At 36.0% G+C, this 21,024-nt stretch overlaps 1 protein-coding gene and 1 non-coding gene across 6 annotated transcripts in view; both read left to right on the top strand.

Moving 5' to 3' along the window:
• Nucleotides 1-21,024, top strand: part of LOC105481895 (pre-mRNA processing factor 39) — a 34,425-nt gene that overhangs the window by 10,531 nt on the left and 2,870 nt on the right. The window contains exons 1-13 of one of the 5 annotated variants that reach the window (XM_071100230.1): nt 1,969-2,096; nt 2,289-2,357; nt 2,461-2,623; nt 2,752-2,870; nt 9,280-9,447; nt 13,854-14,019; nt 14,794-14,901; nt 16,004-16,168; nt 16,482-16,608; nt 16,950-17,218; nt 18,719-18,903; nt 20,533-20,607; nt 20,831-20,951. In XM_071100230.1, the coding sequence (XP_070956331.1) occupies nt 2,537-2,623; nt 2,752-2,870; nt 9,280-9,447; nt 13,854-14,019; nt 14,794-14,901; nt 16,004-16,168; nt 16,482-16,608; nt 16,950-17,218; nt 18,719-18,903; nt 20,533-20,607; nt 20,831-20,951 (1,590 nt within the window). In that variant the 5' untranslated portion in view covers nt 1,969-2,096; nt 2,289-2,357; nt 2,461-2,536. Of the gene's footprint in view, nt 1-1,157; nt 1,501-1,968; nt 2,624-2,751; nt 2,871-9,279; nt 9,448-13,853; nt 14,020-14,793; nt 14,902-16,003; nt 16,169-16,481; nt 16,609-16,949; nt 17,219-18,718; nt 18,904-20,532; nt 20,608-20,830; nt 20,952-21,024 lie in introns of those variants that run through there. The other 4 variants (XM_011741684.3, XM_071100228.1, XM_071100229.1 and 1 more) reach the window with 4 other exon arrangements.
• Nucleotides 17,283-17,368, top strand: LOC112426690 (small nucleolar RNA SNORD127). The gene has a single exon (XR_003018072.1). It is a non-coding gene; the product is annotated as a small nucleolar RNA SNORD127 (small nucleolar RNA).

The following is a 21,024-nucleotide window of genomic DNA, read 5'->3' as shown; positions in this document are numbered from 1 at the left end:
TTATTGGTCATTTGCATTTCTTCATTTGCATTATTGTCTTTAAAGTTTTAATCATCTTTTTAATTACTATTAATATATAAGCAGTAGTATATTCTAAGTATATTTTAAGAGTAAATCAGTTTTATGGTCAGCTTAATTTTGAGAATAATTCCTCATTAAAAAAAATGGACATGCCCTATAATTTAATGATTTGGTTTCCATTCAAGCTATTAGTGGAAGAGATTAAGGTGATTATGAAAATATAATGTGGTACTACCTTAAAGGGGTAATTCCCTGTTACCTTATAGCCTTAAAAATTAGATGACATAATTTTAGATATGTTGTGCAGTTATTATCCAGACTGTAAGCCTTTCTCAAATATGTTTTTTAGAGTTAGGGCCGTGCTCTGTTGCCCAGGCTGGAGTACTGTAGCAGGGTCAGTGCTTACAGCCACGTTGAACTCCTGGGTTCAAGTGATCCTCCTGATTCAGTGTCTCCCGAGTAGCTGGGACTACAGCTGTATGCCACCATGCCTGGCCCCTTAAATGTGTTTTAAGTAACATTTATTCACTTTAAAAATTACTTTTTAATTTTTTAAAACCATAATTTTTATCTTCTATAATAAATTTGAAACCTAGCTGTCAGGATTTATAATTCATAAATAGATAGATATATTTAAGCAATATGAATTTATCTTTTCTAAAACTTTATCCTGAGCCAAGTGATGAGCTTCCTTTTGAAATGTTTATATCCATGACCAGAATTTTTGTCAGTTTTACTTTTAGCCTCCAGAACAGTTATTAAAAATATGCCGTTTTCCAGTGATTCATAGCAAGGTAACATTCGGGCACCGAATCAGATTCTTACCTAAATCAGAAACATTGAATTTTAAATAGTATTTCTTTGTTAGGTAGCAGTCAACTTACTTGTTTTATGAATGAGGTAACAAATCTATAGTTATTTGGTTTTTATGCAAATATCAACAAAATGGCAGTTTTGTGAAGAATTTATAATTTTATTTATAATATAAAAACTAATGAACCTTCTGATTCTGACTTGTAGGGGATTAAGAATCACATTTCTTTAATAGCCAAATTAGGGCTTTTTAAAAGATGTTGTTGAGACCAAATAATTTTATTGGCATTTGGAAGATATTTCTCTTTTTTGTGTTTCCACAGATCATTTACTGAAGACAATATGCAAAATTCTCACATGGATGAATACAGAAATTCTAGTAATGGCAGCACAGGCAATAGTTCAGAGGTAGTGGTAGAACATCCTACTGATTTCAGTACTGAGATTATGAATGTTACAGAAATGGAACAGTCACCTGATGACTCTCCCAATGTGAATGCATCTACAGAAGAAAGTGAAATGGCAAGTGCTGTGGACCTTCCAGTGACGCTGACAGAAACAGAAGCAAATTTCCCTCCAGAATATGAAAAATTTTGGAAAACTGTGGAAAATAATCCTCAGGATTTTACAGGCTGGGTATATTTGCTTCAATATGTAGAACAGGAGGTTAGTAACTATTAAAATGGTATCAGAAGGGACAAATTAATCAAGTCATGTTAATTTATAATGAAACAGTAGACCTTATTTATGATTAAAAGCAACTCATAATTTTCAAATGAAGTTGAATAACATTAGGTAGATACATTTTTAGCTTTGAAAATAGCTTATAGCTTTTGTATGTTGTAGAGAGTAGTGTCAAAGCTTAATATTTTGTAATAATTGAGGTGTAAGTGTGTGTGTAAAATTGTTGAAATAAAATGTTGACAAAATTAGTTTCTTCTGTTTCAGTTGCATTTAGGAGAAAAAAAGTCAAGGAATAAAAGAAGGGCTGCTCCATCGGCAGAGCAGCCTGCATGTGGAGTTTTTAAGCCTGCCATTTATTATTATTTTTTTAGATAATAACGTTTGAAAGGAATAATAAATGTTTTTTTGACAGCAATTTCCACGATATTTAAATACTGTTTCATTTTTATCAGAATCACTTGATGGCTGCCAGGAAAGCATTTGACAGATTTTTCATACACTATCCGTATTGCTATGGTTACTGGAAAAAGTATGCGGACCTTGAAAAGCGGCACGACAACATTAAACCATCAGATGAGGTGCGTACATCACTGAATAAACTTATCTCCAATAGGTACTGTAAGCCAATTAATAACAAAACAAAGATTTTTTTTTTTTTTTTTTGGCTGGCAGTACCTACCATTTATGGTCAAACAATTTTTATAGGGTATTTATTTGCATTTGTCACTCTTGTGGCATTTGTAGCTAATATTTTCTCTCTTTGTTGGCAGGTGCGTTAAACCTCTACAGTTTGTCAAGCTTTGCAGTGCAAGCCTCTGTATTACACTGCAGCTTAACAAGTAGGGCAGGGCTTTTCTCTCACTTACATTTATTTCTCATTTTCCAAACAATATAGTTGGTTTGCTAGTCACATTTGCTACGTCTTATTGCATTTTTGGTCAGACGCTGTCATTGATGCTCTAATGGGTCTGTGCCCTATGGTCTGTAACCCAAAGCCTGCCCACACAACCCGGTCAGAATGCAGGGACTGCTGCGCTTTGAAGATCAAGACTCTGCACGTGGGGATCAGAACATTGCCATGTTCTATCCAACCTCCACCCAAATGGTAATGGTAGATTATTTAAACAAAATTCCAGTAATTAGTATTTCTAAGGTTCACCGGATAACACAGTGTTGCCTCTCTGTTAAGAAATAATTAAATATTTGAAGTACAGTTTGCTGTTTTCTTCTTAGGTTTATCGGCGGGGGCTTCAGGCAATACCTCTTAGTGTTGACCTTTGGATACATTATATAAACTTCTTAAAAGAAACATTGGACCCTGGTGATCCTGAGACAAACAATACAATAAGAGGGTATGTGGAACATTGATACTGAAATGTATTTTATGATATAAATAATTATTCTCATGTTGATAATAGAGCTCATGAAAGCTAAGCTGGAAGTTTAACTTCTATTCCATTGTTAAAAAAATAATACATATAATAAACTTATGCTTTATGATTTGAAAATGCAGATAATAAAGCCCTCCTACATTCCATACCCCTTATGTCCCCAGTTCCACTCCTCATGGTTAATAGCTTGGTGTGTGTTCTTTCAGATGTATGTATAAGTACATGTTTGTGCGTATGTTTTCATATTGGTCTTTGACTTTTTTTTTTAAACAGTGTTTGGGAATCTCTTTCTGCCATATTTTTTAACCATTACAAAAAGTATTTTATAATACTTTATAAAAAGTAACTTATAAGCCAAAGTACTCTACTGTATTTCACCAAATCCTTATTTATAGGAAATAATCAGTGCTACAGTGAACATCTCTGTACAAGTCAATATTTTTGTAGAATGCACTAGAAATGGAACTTCTGTTAAAGGGAACACAGAGCTAAGTTTTATCACATGTTCCTTCAAAAATGGTATCAATTCTAAACTCCCACAGTGTATGAAAATAATCATTTTCCCACAGCTGTGCCACATTTTTTGTTTGTTTTACCTCCAGTGGCATCTCTGTTTTAATTTGTGTATATCTTGATTGCTCATCCTGGTTTACCATCTTCTCATATGCTTATATAAGCCATTTCTTAAATTACCTGTTGATATCGTTTGCTCAGTTTTCTATTACATTATCTTTTTCTTGATTACAGTAGTTTGTTAATGTATTTGTTTTCGGTTTTCAAAAAAAGCATTTGCATATTGCTTAAGAAGTTAGCTAATTACTGCTCGTAACAAAAAGTACCCCCTCCACCTCCCTTCAAATATTTCAGCTCTTTCTTCTGGTATTTTCCACCACGTGTATAACAGTAAATCTACGTTGCTTTCTTTCTTTCTCTGTTAGCTGTAGACATTATGTATCTGTTACGGTAAATGAGAATTTTAACCCACTTACACTTTGTTTTCCCATTCCTTTCCAATATAGCTACAGGATAGGTTTCAATAATCAGCTTCAGTATTTTTTTTTAATCATTGTAAATCCATAAATAAGGGTGGGCACAGTGGCTTATACCTGTATTCCCAGCACTTTGGGAGGCTGAGGTGGGAGGAGTGCTTGAGCCTAGGAGGTTGAGGCTGCAGTGAGCCGTGATTGTACCACTGTACTGTAGCCTGAGTGACAGAGTGAGACCTTGTCTCAAAAATAAACATTAGCTGGGTGTGGTGGCGCATGCCTGTAGTTCCACCTACTCGGGAGGCTGAGGCAAGAGAATCTCTTGAACCCGGGAGGCGGAGGTTGCAGTGAGCCAAGATCGTGCCACTGCACTCCAGCCTGGGTGACAGAGCAAGACTCTGTCTCAAAAAAATAAAAAAAGATCAAAAACCTATAAATATTTTTCATCATACTGCCCTTTCATTTTTATAACCTTTTTGGTTTTTAATTTCTCCTCCTCTGCCCCTCATTTTTCCCATTTGTCTAATTTTCTTTGAACATTTAAGGTTTTTTCATATTCTCCAACAGCTTTGTAGAAGGCTTTAAATATAGCTTTCTATATAATCAGACCTGTTAAAAAATGTGTAAGTCCCATTTTTTCCTCACCTTTGAGCTGTCTCTCCTGGAAACCTTTCTACTATAATCTGGAGTGGTCTTCTAGTTCTGCTGTACAAGAGTTGTCTTGGGATTTTCGTATCATCATGGTTCTAGGAGATGTCTTTACGTCACTTCTGGGAGAGTTTATTATTAGATCTCACTCTTTTTTGATTTTATGTCTAACTTTTAGAAGAGTGTGTTCTGTAACTTCTTGTTAAAGGATGCTTGGATGAAAAAATAATTTTAAGGTTTGGTAAGCTATAGAATTTGGAGTTGAAAATTATTTTCTCTGTAGAGCTTTGAAGGCATTATTTATTCCTTTATAGCTTCTGCTGTTGCTTTTGGGAAGTCCAAAACCATTCTTCTAGAATAGATTCTCTTTCTGTAACATGTTTTTCCTCCGTGGAAGCTGTTAGGATGTTCTCTTTGAGTCTGATGTAAATGCAGTTTTATAAAAATGAGCTTTGATATGGATTTTCTTTTTCTTATTGTGATTATTGGGTGATTGGGTGAGTCTTCAATTTGAGATTCTAATATCCTTCTATTCTTAGAAATGTTATTATGATGGATATTCTTATTTTGACAATTTCCTTGCCTTGATTTTCTCTGTTGTTTTTAATAGTTGGATATTGGACCTCCTCTCTTAATTACTGAGTTTTTCTTTTCTTCTTCCTATTTTTCATATCTTAGACTGTCTGGCTTTTTGAGGTACTTCCTTGACTCTTGTATTGGATTTTTAACATCTTCCATCAGATTCTTTTTTTTTTTTGAGATAGAATCTCTGTCCCCCAGGATGGAGTGCAGTGGCGTAATCTCGGCTCACTGCAAGCTCCACCTCCTGGGTTCATGCCATTCTCCTGCCTCAGCCTCATGAGTAGCTGGGACTACAGGCACCTACCACCATGCCTGGCTAATTTTTTGTACTTTTAGTGGAAATGGGGTTTCACTGTGTTAGCCAGGATGATCTCAATCTTCTGACCTCATGATCCGCCCGTCTTGGCCTCCCAAAGTGCTGGGATTACAGGTGTGAGCCACTGCTCCCCGCTCAGATTCTTTTTTTTTTTTTTTTTTTTTGAGACGGAGTCTCGCTCTGTCACCCAGGCTGGAGTGCAGTGGCCGGATCTCAGCTCACTGCAAGCTCCACCTCCCGGGTTCACGCCATTCTCCTGCCTCAGCCTACCGAGTAGCTGGGACTACAGGCGCCTGCCACCTCGCCCGGCTAAGTTTTTGTATTTTTAGTAGAGACGGGGTTTCACTGTGTTAGCCAGGATGATCTCGATCTCCTGACCTCGTGATCCGCCCGTCTCGGCCTCCCAAAGTGCTGGGATTACAGGCTTGAGCCACCGCGCCCGGCCCAGATTCTTAATATCCAAGAATCTTTCTTGTTCTCTGAGTGTTCCTTTTTTTATACTCTGCAGTTCTTGTTTCATGGCTGCATATCTTTTCGTTTTCTTTGACGATACTAAGGATAGTTGAGGTTTTCCTCTGTTCCCAGGACTGTTTCCTCTGAAATTTTTCTGTTTACTCATTTTCGTCTCTGAGATACCTGATCTCTGGATTTTTGTTCCTATTACAGATTAGATATTAACAAGCTGTATGAGCTAGGCACAGTGGATCACTTGAGGTCAGGAGTTCGAGACCAGGCTGGCCAACATGGTGAAACCCTGTCTCTACTTAAAATACAAAAAAATTAGCTGAGTATGGTGGCGGGAGTCTGTAATCCCAGCTTCTCAGGAGGCTGTGGTAGGAGAATTGCTTGAACCTGGAAGGCGGAGGTTGTAGTTAGCTGAGATCATGACATTGCACTCCAAACTGGGTGACAGAGTGAGACCCTGTCTCAAAAAAAAAAAAAAAAACCAACCTATATGGAAGCACTGTGTGTTTTGTATGGGACATTGTCAGTTGGCCTATAGGGTTTCACAGCAGCGTAATCATGTGGCCACTCTTTTTTGCTGGTGGATTCCCAGTGATAGTAACCTTATATTTTATTCCTGAGCCAAGCAGTTTCTTTAGAAAAGGATAATTTTATTTACCTGGGGAATGGAAAGCTAGCTTCTCAAGTCCCTATAGCTGGGCGGGAAAGTTGAAGATTTCTCACCATTCATTAAGTATACCTTCTTCTAAACGTTCTGTCTTTATTTCATTACCTTCTTGTCTTCTTCCCCTTTTCTCTATACTTTTTTCAGTGTCTGGTTATTTTTCTGAATGATTTGGGATTCTGTAGGGACAGTAACATCTATTTTATTCTTTAGGAAACCTTACACCACATGTGCACATGCATGCATGCACAGACACACATACACACATGCTCTTCAATTGTTTATCTCTATATTAAACATTTCCTCCAATGTTGGTATGTCTTTAACTTTTTTTATGGTGTCTTTTATCATATGGAGTTTTATTTTTCCTTAATGTGCTTCTGTTTTAATTCTTACTGGTTTCTGAGTTTTGTGCCTATTTTGCCAAAAACATATAAATCTTGTATTTTGTTCTAACTTTTCTGTAGTTTTTCACTTATTCATTTATCTGACTTTAAATTCTATCTGTCATGAGATAGACATTTTTATTTTATATTTTATATTTTCCTATTACATATCATACACCAAATATTCACATACATTGATCTCTTTTTGTTTTTTTTTGTTTTTTTTTTTTTTTTTTTGAGACGGAGTCTCGCTCTGTCGCCCAGGCTGGAGTGCAGTGGCCGGATCTCAGCTCACTGCAAGCTCCGCCTCCCGGGTTCAGGCCATTCTCCTGTCTCAGCCTCCTGAGTAGCTGGGACTACAGGCGCCCGCCACCTCGCCCGGCTAGTTTTTTGTATTTTTTAGTAGAGACGGGGTTTCACTGTGTTAGCCAGGATGGTCTCGATCTCCTGACCTAGTGATCCGCCCGTCTCGGCCTCCCAAAGTGCTGGGATTACAGGCTTGAGCCACCGCGCCCAGCCGATCTCTTTTTGTTTTCTTGGCTCTGTACTGTTCATCCATTTTTCTGTTACCTGGCCAGTGCCAAACTTGTAATTACTGTAGCTTCCTAGTTTCTTATATTATCTTTCAGGAAAATGCCTGCTGCATTATCTTTTTACAAAGTCATTTTGCATTTTTGTATACTAGATGAATAGTGGAATTTGATTTTTTCCTGTTCCACTCAACATTTTTTAGTGCTTTATTGAAATTGTGTTAAAATTGTGGGTTAACTTAAGGAGTGTAGTTTTATACTTTTAAAAAATTTCTCTTGATTTTAAGATACTTAAAAGTATGTATCTAAAAGCTTTATCTCATTGGAGTATTAAATCTAGTGATTAAAATTGCTTGCAGAAATCTCTTGACATGACTAGGTATTTTAAAATGCTTTGTAACAAACTTTTTTTTCCCCCCTTGGAGACAGAGTCTTGCTCTGTCATCCAGGCCAGAGTGCAGTGGTGAGTGGTGCAATTTCAGCTCACTGTCACCTCTGCCTCCCAGGTTCAAGTGATTTTCATGCCTCAGACTCCTGAGTAGCTCGGGTTACAGATGTGTACCACAACACCCAGCTAATTTTTGTATTTTTAGCAGAGATGGGGTTTTGCTGTGTTGGTAAGGCTAGTCTCAAACTCCTGGCCTCATTTGTTGGGATTATAGGCGTGAGCCATTGTGCCCAGCCTGTGATAAATTTTAATGATAGAATTTTAGAATTGAGACAGGCTTTTGAGAGGTTTAAAGTATATGTATACTTTTTTTTTTTAAACAGTGTCGCGCTCTGTCACCCAGTCTGGAGGAGTGCAGTGGCGCAATCTCGGCTCACTGCAACCTCTGCCTGCAGGCTTCAAGCAATTCTCCTGCCTCAGCCTCCCAAGTAGCTGGGACTACAGGCATGTGCCACCATGCCTGGCTAATTTTTTGTATTTTAGTAGACACGGGATTTCACCATGCCGGCCAGGCTGGTCTGAAACTCCTGACCTTGTGATCCATCTGGCTCGCCTCCGAAAGTGCTGGGATTACAGGCGTGAGCCACTGTGCCTGGCCTTTGTATACTTATCTTACAAGGCAGCCAGATTCCTGTTGGAGAATTATTTTTGCTTGAAAATATTCTTTTTTTTTTTTTTTTGAGACGGGGTCTCTGTTGCCCAGTCTGGAGTACAATGGCGCGATCTTGGCTCACTGCAACCTCCACCTCCCGGGTTCAAACGATTCTCCTGCCTCAGCCTCCCAAATAGTTGGGATTACAGGCACCTGCCATCATGTCTAGCTAATTTTTGTATTTTTGAAGAGATGGGATTTCACCATGTTGGCCAGGCTGGTCTTGAACTCCTGACCTCAGGTGATCCTCCCGCCTTGGCCTCCCAAAGTGCTGCTATTACAGGCATGAGCCACAACACCTGGTGAAAATATTCTTAAATTGAGATAAAATTTGCCTCTCTTTAACTTCCTGCTTGTTTTAATTTTGTCTTCTGTCATAAATGAATCTATACAACAGACATTTCAGATTTAACAAATACTTAAATGTCTACTCTTACCTATTTGCAATGTGTACATTTTGTATTTTCTATATGATAAAATTACATAAAGTACATTTAACTGTTCCCTTTGTTTTCTCACTCTTTTTAAGCAACTCTTGTATGCTTTCTGTTATTCTGTCTACCATTTAATCCCTACTTGCATAGGAAACAGTTGAATATAATTTTTGAAGTTAGCATTATTTTCTAAATTTAGAAATATTTTATAAGTGATTTTGTCTTGGAAAGATAACTTAAGAGTAATTTAATTTTTCAGAACTTTTGAGCATGCTGTTCTAGCTGCAGGAACAGATTTCCGTTCTGACAGACTGTGGGAAATGTATATAAACTGGGAAAATGAGCAGGGAAACCTGAGAGAAGTTACAGCTATATATGATCGTATTCTTGGTATTCCAACACAGCTGTATAGTCATCATTTTCAGAGGTAGGTGGGAAATTCTAATCTTTGAAACATCTTTGATTACTCAGATAGTTAGTTGATAATATTAAGTATTATAATTCTCTTGAAATGTTATGTAAGCTTTTATTACTTGGAAAGAGGAATAAATTTTGTTGCTAATCACAACCTACATGCTTGCTTTTGACATTTTTTTCATATGCCTTATGAAATGTTTAGAAATTTTACTGTTTTTAGTTAGAAGTTTCTCCTTATTCATTTTAATAGATAAAGAAACACAGGAATTCTGTCTTGTCTAAGGTAGTTCACAGTAGTGAAGGAATGAGAAAATAGTAAGTGTAGTTATTTATTTATGGCATTAAATTGACACAGTGCCTGGCACATGATAGATGCTTATTTTTTTTAAACTTAATGATTTGCTAAGTATACATTCTTGTGATTGCTATAACACCTTATATCCAAAACAGTGAAGGATGCATTTTGTATAGTTAGTATCTATTTTCAAATAATCAGGTATCATTCCATTTTAATTTTCTACCATGATTTTTCTGTTATGGTTGGTATCCTTTTAATGATTACTGTTAAAACAACTTATTCTGTGTGTCATTAGTTTTGTGTTTTGTTTTCTGCTTTATTCAGAGTATTACATCAATAAGGATCCAGAAAGTCTTTCTGAACAAGTATGAGGATTGTGTCTTTGCTTTTTTAAAATTGACATGTTTTCTATTTTTTGTTATAATTTTTATGAGCAGTCTTGAATAAACTTAGGTACTTTTTAAGTGAGTGATTTTCTAAATTTTTCTTTACTACCAAAAGTAGAAGACTTTTATGAAGTATTTGTAAAGTACTAAGGAACAGTTTGCTAGAGGTAGAAGTTATACAGACTCAGGTTAGAAATAGGAAGCATATAGATAGGCATATACTTTCTGCTTTCGATGAAATAGAGGAAGTAGGCAGGTTTCTAAGATGCAATGACCAGGGAAGACACTTGCTGAAAGACGTTAACACAAGCAAGAATTGGCATATGGAAATGCTTGGTAAATAGTTACCGAACACATAAGTACAAACCTACTTAAATTACCTGATGGGCCAAAGAGGGTGTCTTTTCATAGACTAGTTCTTCTGTGATTTAAAGTATAGGAAAAATCTATGACTACAAGACTTTACTGATGATGAAAAAAAGTATGTGTAGGAAACACACATAGCATTTTCTATATCCCAGACACTCTGCTGAGTGCGTTATGATTCACTTAATCCTCCCAATAACCCAGTGAGGCAAGGACTATTGTTCCCATTTTATGAAAGGGGAGACACAGATGAGCATATTTATCTAAGGCCACAGAGTTTGTAAGTGATTGGAAGCTACTTGGAACCTAGACAGTATGGCCCTAAAGTTTTTGATATGTTATCCTACAAGTCCTTTTTTATTTCTAAATAATTATCCCACCAGGCTTTTATTTATTTATTTTTCTTTAAGTTATCAGTTACCCTACGCTTTTAAAAATGCGTATATACTTATAATAGATATTAGTGGGATTATATTACACATACTGATCTATAATCTGCTATTTTTCACTGAATGCATTTAGAACCACTTTCCTTATCAGTTATAGCAAACTCACAAGTAGTCTTTATGCAGTTCTTACAGTTTATATAAGTTAACTAATTCACATGACTTTGAATTACTTTGAGAACCACTGAATTTTTTTTTTTTTCCGGTAACACATGCTTCTTTCTTAAAGTCATTTATTTGGCATTTGCTGTGTACCTGTTGATAGGCTAAGTTGTGGGAATGAAGGCCCGAAGAAGATAGCATGTCTGTGAGTTGGTCAGAAGGATAGAGGAGGAGGCATGTGTTAAAAAACGTATTCTAAGTGCTATACAGTAATAATGGAAATACTTTATTGTGCTTGTGCATTAGGCTTGTATATGGGATGTACCCTGCACATTATCTCTGAGATAATGTCTAATTTAAAACCTTTAGTGTGAGGACTTTGTGATCTGGTCTAATATCCAGGTCCAATCCCTGGTAGTTCCTGAGCTCTAAACACACCTAAGTCTGATAACTTCCAAAAGGGCAGTGCTGTTTTATATCTTTATGACTGTAATACCTTTTCCTCTTTCCACTTGTCTAATGGACTCATATTCCTTGAGACCACACAGTTTTGTGTCTTCTCTGTGAAATTTTCTCTGGTTCACCTATATTGAGATATCTAGTCTGTCGTTTGTGCCACCACTTTACCTACATTTGTTTACATTTATATCAGCACCAGTAACACTGCTTTGAATTTATGTCTCCTATATCCTCAACATGCCTGTCAGTTTCTGAGGCATAATTCTTTGTATCTCTAATACCTAAGAATAGACCTCAATATGTATGAGACACTCAGCCAGTCTTTACTGAATAAATGTTAGCTTTATAATACAAAAAACTGCTGAAAAAATACTGTTTAATATTATGCACATTTTGTCACTGTTTTAAAGAAGTCGCTACATGATGTAGCAATCAAATCATTTTAGATTTATGTACTGTATGTAGTTATTTTAGAGTTTTACCTTATTTTAAGTTTTTTAATTCATATGTTGACAGTTTTGAGTTTTAATACTCATCTGTAATTAAATCTTTTTTCATACTACATATTTGAGAGTTACTTCCTCATTTTTAATTTTTTAACATGAGGCAATCTATGTTAATTTTTTTCCTCCTGGTGCTGAAATGGGCTGTTAGCCTCTGTAACCATTGACTTTGCAAAATTTAAATTAGATTCCAGTGTTATTTATATACTTGTTTTTTTTTTTTTTTGAGATGGAATCTCGCTCTGTTGCCCAGGCTGGATTGCAGTGGTGCATTCTTCACTAGCTGTAGCCTCCACCTCCCAGGTTCAAGTGATTCTCCTGCCTCAGCCTCCTGAGTAGCTGGGATTACAGGTGCCCGCCCCGACACCTGGCTAATTTTTGTATTTTTAGTACAGACGTGTTTCACCGTGTTTGCCAGTCTGGTCTTGAACTCCAGACCTCAGGTGATCTGCCCACCTCAGCCTCCCAAAGTGCTGGGATTACAGGTGTGAGCAGGTGCTTGGGAGGCTGAGGCAGATGATCACCTGAGGTCAGTAGTTCAAGACCAGGCTGACCAACAAGGTGAAACCCTGTCTCTACTAAAAATACAAAAATTAGCTGGGCGTGGTGGTGCGCAACTGTAATCCCAGCTTCTTAGGAGGCTGAGGCAGGAGAATTGCCTGAACCTGGGAGGTGGAGCTTGCAGTGAGCCAAGATGTCACCATGGCACTCCAGCCTGGGCAACAGAGCGGGACTCCATCTCACACACACACACACAAAGAAAGAAATGCTGAGGGTATTCATTTTCAGATGAAGATGCCATGCTTACTTTAAGATATTTCATATTTGAGGTTCCAAAGATATGTTCAAATTGTGATGGTGTAGATATTTTAGCTCCTCAACTTGGTGTTTTTGATTAAAATTTGTATGTATACAAATTATTGCATGTTTTTATAAAATAGCGAAATGATTTTTTTTTCAAAAATCTTTTTATAGATAGCTTAAAACTAATCTATATTTCTTTGTGCAGAGTATTGGCAGTTGGATATGCTAATCTGATTAGGAGAAAGGTTTGGACTTGTGTTATAGTCTTGAGAGTCACCATGGTATACTTATTTCAAGCTGTATCAGTGAGATTGGCCAGAATTATGTATTAATAAAAATAGATGAGAACCAACTGGAGAGTGAAATTCTTGGGAATAGTAGCATTTAGGGCAGGTAGGAAGGGGAATAGGACATAGAGCAGCAGTCAGAGGCTTGGAGGACCATACTACAAAACAAGTGTCCATTTAATTTTATATATGAGGTAATTGATAACCTTAATTGGGAAGTTTCATTGGATTCTTGCGTACTCACGTAGATTGAAGAGTATTTGGGAGGTGGGAAGGAAATGCTATATTTGTTGATTATTTACAAGTGATCATTTAGAATTTAAATGTGGATCACAATATTTAATTTTACTGTGACTTTTGTGTCTTCGTAGTAAAATAGATTCTATGACACACAAATAATAGGTATTAATCATCTTATTTTACAGTTGAGGAAACTAAGATTTAGAGAAAGGAAAAACTTCCCTTAAGTCAGATAACCAGTAACAGACAGAACTGAGGTTTCAGTTTATGCCCGTCCATGCCTTCTCCATTCTACTGTAAAGGAAGGAAGAAGTGGAAGATGTCTATAGACTGTTTTATCATATGGTAGTGTTTTATCATATATGGTAGAGTTTTAATATAGAAAAGAAGGAGAAAAGTTATGATATTTTGGTTTCTTTCTTTAAATCAAATCCTTTGAAAGAGTAGTATGTAGTAGGAATCTCAATATGAGATCTAAAATTATGATTCAAATATAGAATATATATTTTTATTGTCTTCCTTTAGATTTAAAGAACATGTACAGAATAACTTGCCTAGAGATCTTTTAACTGGTGAACAGTTTATTCAGTTGCGAAGGGAGTTAGCTTCTGTAAATGGACATAGTGGTGATGATGGTCCCCCTGGTGATGATCTACCATCGGGAATTGAAGACATAACTGATCCTGCAAAGGTAACCAGTCTTATTCTAAAGTTCGTCAGTGGCCAGGTGTGGTGGCTTATGCCTGTAATCCCAGCACTTTGGGAGGCCAAGTTAGGCGAATCACCTGGGGTCCAGAGTTTGAGACCAGTCTAGGCAACATGGTGAAACCCCCGTCTATACTAAACGTACAAAAATTAGCCAGGTGTGGTAGCACATGACTGTAGTCCCATCTACTTGGGAGGCTGAGGTGGGAAGATTGCTTGAACCTGAGAGGTAGAGGTTGCAGTGAGCTGAGATGGCACCACTGCACTCCAGCCTGGGCCATAGAGCAAGACTCCATCTCGGGAAAAAAAAAAAGGTCTTCAGTGCAGAAGAAACTGGACCTGTTATCCCTTGACTCCATGAGTAGCACAGTGATCACTTATATAGCCGGCCATTTACCCAGTGACTTGTAGCTTGTTTGAAATTAATTTCTGTTTAAGGCAAGTGGGGATTGAGTACTTTTACTACGAGACACCCCAAGATAAACTTAGCTTAGAAGGAATATTTTGCCTAGGTTGTGAATCTGCTATCCCAATGTAAGAAAAAAAAAAAAAAAAAAAGAAATGTGTGAAAGTGGTTAATTAGGAAGTTGTGTGATAAGTTTTAGTTGTTAATTGGATTTTGCACATAATTGTCAACAGTTAAAAATCTACCACTATTCTAAGACTAAAATATCTGTGAATAATACTTAAATGTAAGCAGTGATACTGAAAATGTTCAGTATAGTTTGTGAGATTTATTTTTTCCCTTTTTCTTCCCAAGTTAATTACAGAAATAGAAAACATGAGACATAGAATCATTGAGATTCATCAAGAAATGTTTAATTATAATGAGCATGAAGTTAGTAAAAGGTGGACATTTGAAGAAGGTGTAAGTGTTTTCTAATAGTCTTTAAAATACGAAGTAGGAATAATTTATTTTTCTTTCAATTTTGATAGTACTATCTCTGTTGTAACTTTATTTTTGTATATTTAAGCCATAACTTCAGATGTTCGTCTCATTTATTATAATCATTATTAGTTTTTCCATTTTCCCTAATCAGTTTTAGAATGTTTGAATTCAGATTTACTTGAATTGCAAGATATCTGCTTAATCTGAACAATTTTATTCTAATTGTTCAGTTTTTAAAAGTCAACTTCATGGGGTCATACTTTACATACATTATAATTCACCCATTTTAGGTTTATAGTAAAATGAGGTAATTTCCCACAGTTTTAATTCTTTGTTTTTTTTTTTTTTTCTGACTGCTTTACTGAGATAATTCACATGCCATATAATTCACCCATTTAAAGTGTACAGTTCAATAGTTCTTAGTATATTCACAGATATGTACAACCATCACCACAGTCAATTTTTAAACATAATCACCACCTCAAAAAATAACACCTTAACTTTTAGTTGTCACTACCCCTACCTCCTCAGCTGCAACCCTCTACCCCCAGTGCTAAGGTACCACTATCTGCTTTTTGTTTCTGTTGATTTCCCTATAATGGCCTTTCATATGAATGGAATCTTAGAATATGGAATCATTTCACAGATGTATGTATGTACATTGTAGTCATCACAGCAATCAAGATACAGACAGAATTCTTTTAGCACTGCAAAGGTCCCCTTGGCCCCTTTCCAGCCAGAGTTCCCCTTCTCTACTCCTAGCCCTAGGCAGCCATTGATCTGCTTTCTGTCACTATGGTTGTTCAAATTTAAAATTTTCAACAAAGTATAAAATGTTCTGTACATTAAAAAGCATGTAATTGGCAAAATGGCAGAAGAAATAGAAAATGTATTATTTCATTTGTTTGTGAAGCTTAAGGAATTTAAGGGATTTTTAATTTTAAAAGTTTTTTAAATTATGAAATACGATTAAAAAATTTTAATTATCAATTATATTTAAAATAATTTGTATTAACACTGTGCTTGTGCATATTTTGGTGATTTGGTTTACTTTCATTGGCATGTTACAATTTCATTACAGATTAAAAGACCTTACTTTCATGTGAAACCTTTGGAAAAGGCACAACTAAAAAACTGGAAGGAATACTTAGAATTTGAAATTGAAAATGGGACTCATGAACGAGTTGTGGTTCTCTTTGAAAGATGTGTCATATCATGTGCCCTCTATGAGGAGTTTTGGATTAAGGTAAGAAAATCATGTGCTCTTAAACTTGAATATATTATAAACATTGATCTAGTGACTAACCTTTTTTGTACTTCTGTTGAATGTTGTTCATATAACTATATCTGTTGCATTAGGAGATGGTCTGCTTGCAACCAGATTTGACTGCTGCATATGCCAACCTCGTTGCCTCTCTTCGTCCTTCCTTACAGAAACTAGTCTAGTGGTTCAATAAAGGTGCTGAATGGGTTTAAAAATAGAATTTTATCGTTCTGTCACAAATTTAATGACTTGTTCAACTGTAAATTATTCAGTATTTCCTCTTTTCTGTATGTAGTATGCCAAGTACATGGAAAACCATAGCATTGAAGGAGTGAGGCATGTCTTCAGCAGAGCTTGTACTATACATCTCCCAAAGAAACCCATGGTGCATATGCTTTGGGCAGCTTTTGAGGAGCAGCAGGGTAAGAGTGGAGAAATTCAATTGATATTTTTGAGATTTTCAGTTATTTCAGGAAACAGTGATAAATTGAGTAGTAAGGGATGGTGTAAAGCAGAGTTTGGCAAACTTTTTCTCTAAAGGGCCAGATAGTAAATATTTTAGGCTTTATAAGCCATGTGTTCTGACTTTTAGGCTTTGCAAGCCATTGTAGCCCCCAGACAGCCCTAGGCAGTATGTAAATATGTGTGGCTGTTTCCCTTTAGTTGCTGGATTTAGCCCCTGGGTGATTGTTGCCAGTATGTGGTTATAAACATTATTTTAGTTGTTTAAAGCAAAGCATAAACATTTAATTACTGTTTCTAGGTAATATTAATGAAGCCAGGAATATCTTGAGAACATTTGAAGAATGTGTTCTAGGGTTGGCAATGGTTCGTTTACGAAGAGTAAGTTTAGAACGACGGCATGGAAATCTGGAAGAAGCTGAACATTTGCTTCAGGATGCCATTAAGAATGCCAAATCAAATAATGAATCTTCATTTTATGCTGTCAAACTAGCCCGGCATCTTTTCAAAATACAGAAAAACCTTCCAAAATCAAGAAAGGTGCTTTTGGAAGCAATCGAAAGAGACAAAGTATGCATTTGTATTTTTAAGAGTATCTTCTATAAAAACACCAGTGGTCAGTATATTTTCACTGTGGCAACTGTGATGAAAGATTTGGTCTGTATGTAATATGTTTTATTACTAAATGAGGACAACAGTCCCTCTAAACTGATGTTGCCATTTAAAAAATTTTTTCAAATTGTTTTGAATTAAAAGTTTGAGACATAAGATTATTGGGTTAAAATTGTTGTAGACATTGTGATACTTTATATTTTCCCTTTAGAAATTATCAACAAATTTACTGATTATTGAGTAGAACAGAGGACTTGGGAGAATACTTTATAAACAAAAGCATAGGCATTGCCTGTGTTGTAAGCACATTTGGCAGTGAGATGATTTAGTTTCTCCATAGAGTACTTTTTATGTATCAGTTGAAAAGGCAGTGTACAGGAATAGGTAATTTCTCAGGTTTTAGGATTTTAGTTATTGCCAGGTCTGTTTAAGATAAAGATTTATAGCAGTTTGCTTCTAGCTGCAGTTTAAGAGGTTTATCTTTTTTTTTTTTTTTTTTTTTTGGAGACAGTCTCGCTCTGTCACCTAAGCTGGAGTGCAGTGGTGCCATCTTGGCTCACTTCAACCTCTGCCACGCGGGTTCACGCAATTTTCCAGCCTCAGCCTCCCGAGTAGCTGGGATTACAGGCACGCTCACCGTGTCCAGCTAATTTTTGTATTTTTAGTAGACACGAGGTTTCACCATGTTGGTGAGGCTGATCTTGAACTCCAGACCTCAGGTGATCTGCCTGCCTCGGCCTCCCAAAGTGCTGGGATTACAGGTGTGAGCCACCTCACTTGGTGGTGTTTTTTTTTTTTTGAGACAGAGTCATTGTCACCGAGGCTGGATTGCAGTAGCGTGATCTCAGCTGACTGCAGCCTCCGCCTCCTGGGTTCAAGCCATTCTCCTGCCTCAGCCTTCCGAGTAGCTGGGATTAAAGGTGTGCGCCTCCATGCCAGCTAATTTTTGTATTTCTAGTAGAGATGGGGTTTTACCATGGTGGCCAGGCTGGTCTCAAACTTCATACCTCAAGTGATCCTCCTGCCTTGGCGTCCTAAAGTGCTGGGATTATAGGCATGAGCCACCAGGCCCAGTTAAGATGTTTATCTATAGTTGTAGTAAAGATTTAAATTATTTGAAGCATAGAGATAATTTTTTTATGTTTTATTTTCTAATGGTCATGGTAAGTCAAGTCATACTAAATACAAGATAGGATATAGTTTTAATTTATTGGCATTTAACAATTTGTATTGTTTAGGAGATACTAGAATGATCAATTGATTGAAAAATTCATCAGTGTGTTAATGAATTTTTTCACCGTTTTAGATATATGCCGAAAACATTTAGCATGAGTTGTATTTTAATACAAAACAATTTTCATTTTTTTTTTCAAATTGAGACAAAAACTAAGGCATTTTAAATATCTGTGCTTTAATAAAAATATGTTAGAAATATTAATGATGCTGCTTTTTACACAGGAGAATACAAAGTTATACCTCAATTTACTTGAAATGGAATATAGTGGTGACCTCAAACAAAATGAAGAAAATATCCTAAATTGTTTTGACAAAGCTGTACATGGTTCATTACCTATTAAAATGAGAATTACATTTTCTCAGAGAAAAGTGGAATTTCTTGAAGATTTTGGTTCCGATGTTAATAAGTAAGATATTAATTATATTACCTATTCGAATGATAAATGAGCATTGTTATTTTTGTATGGGGATTTGATGATTAGTATAGATTAATACATTGTTAAATTTTAAAATGTTCGCTTAGTTTACTTTTTCCTCAGATATATGTGGGGGTAAATTCAATTTTATAAATGTATATGCATTTAACAGGAAGACATACGGTTAGTCTTTCCTTCAAAACTGTTTTCCCAATTTTAGAGTGACAATTTAAACCATGACTGAATGAGAGAAGGCAGGAAGGAGCAATCCTGTGAAAGGGAAATGGGATAAGGATTGAACCCTGAAACCCAAATATTTAATATATAGGTCAATAAAGATGGATGGGATTAATCTCCAGTAGGAGTGCTGTTTTCTGAGATTGGAGAAGAGGATGGATATGGTCCCACAGAACACGCCTAGTGGCCTCATCTTCATTTTAAAAGGCCGAAAGTTGAGGATGGTTGAAGAGAATGCTCCAGTGGATTTGGGAAAAGGACAAGTTTAAGATTTAATTTACTAAGAGTACAAGTATTGGCTAGAGCATTGCTGAAGTTCCAGTCTTACCTGATCCTAGTAAGGAAATACCAGTTCCTGTTAGGCATGTGCCTTCTCTGATTATTCTCATTTAGATTTCTGTTGAAACCACTGTAGATAAACTGAGAATTAGTTGTATCTGGGTGTTTGTATATGTGTGTATATATTTTTGATGGCTGTGTAAAATTTCAGTGCAACTAATAGAACAGCTAATGTTTATATTAGTGTATTTTAATGTATTAATGTATAGATTTGCATGCTTGGCATGATGCCAAATGTTTTATATTAGCTATCTTGCAGAAAATTCATATCAGTAGAATGAGGGTATAGGGTTCTGTTCTCTTAATAGATGAGGAGAGGAATAAACAAAGATTAGGCATTTTTTCTGAGGTAATGTAGTTATTATTACATTGTGGAGCTTGGACTGAACCTACTTCAGTTTCTGCTCTTAACTGCTTGGGTGCTGTGTATTTAGTGTCTTATGTTTACACTGAAGAAGGTACACAAAAGATGAGATACGTAATTCTAGCTTCTAGTCTAGTTGAATGATATGATTAATAGAGGAAGTAAGTGTATGAGGTAGCAAGTAACTGCTAGGAGGGCTGTGATCTCTCTGTGGATCAGAATGGATTTGTCATGATAAGCTGAGCAAAGGACACAGTGGCGAAAGCAAGTTGAAGCTCATCTAAAAGTAACATCTGCTTGATTGGAGGTTTTTGTGAAGTAGTGGAAGCGTGATCTTGACTCTGTCGTGCATTGAAAGCTAGACTGAATTGATAGCACATGGAGTAGGCAGTTGATAGTAGTAAGCTATTGGAATTTTGACCAGTGATGTTAAATGACATTATTTTAATTTGGCAAAAATAGGCAGACAAATTGGAGATTCAACACAAGTGTCATTTAGTCCATTGTAAGTATAGGGAATGGAGTGTCTATCAGAACTATGATTTTAGTAGTAGAAATTTTAAAAATAAAGGAGTCGCTTAGAAATTTTCTTAGGCAGTTTCTTAAGTAAAAATAACTTTAAATATTTAATAAAGTTGTTTTTTATATATTCCAGATGATATGTTTTTCTTTCCTTTCAGGCTTCTGAATGCTTATGATGAACATCAGACACTCCTAAAAGAACAGGATTCTTTAAAAAGGAAAGCAGAAAATGGGTATGTCACTTTTTGCTAAGTCAAGAAGGGGTGCTTCATTATGGAAATGCCTTCAAAGACAAATGTTACTTTTGTTGTAATTTACATACTTTATTTTCATGATTTGAAAGTCATGAATGATTCAGAACTTCAGTAATACAAATGTATAGATAACATTCATCTATTCGTTAAAGTTGTTATCTGTGGGAGTTTTGAAAGTTTCCATTTTGCCATTTTATAATAGATCAGAAGAACCAGAGGAAAAGAAAGCACACACAGAAGATACAACTTCATCATCTACACAGATGATTGATGGTGATTTACAGGCAAACCAAGCTGTATATAATTATAGTGCATGGTATCAAGTGAGTATGCATAATTATAATTCTTTGTTCATAGATGTTATTAGCATAAATTAGGATACTTTCTTTTTTAAAA

The sequence above is a fragment of the Macaca nemestrina genome, chromosome 7 (assembly GCF_043159975.1).
Source record: "Macaca nemestrina isolate mMacNem1 chromosome 7, mMacNem.hap1, whole genome shotgun sequence".
NCBI classification, from domain to species: Eukaryota; Metazoa; Chordata; class Mammalia; order Primates; family Cercopithecidae; genus Macaca; species Macaca nemestrina.
The sequence above is the reverse complement of the archived record's forward strand: the minus strand, read 5'-3'. Positions and strand labels throughout refer to the sequence as shown.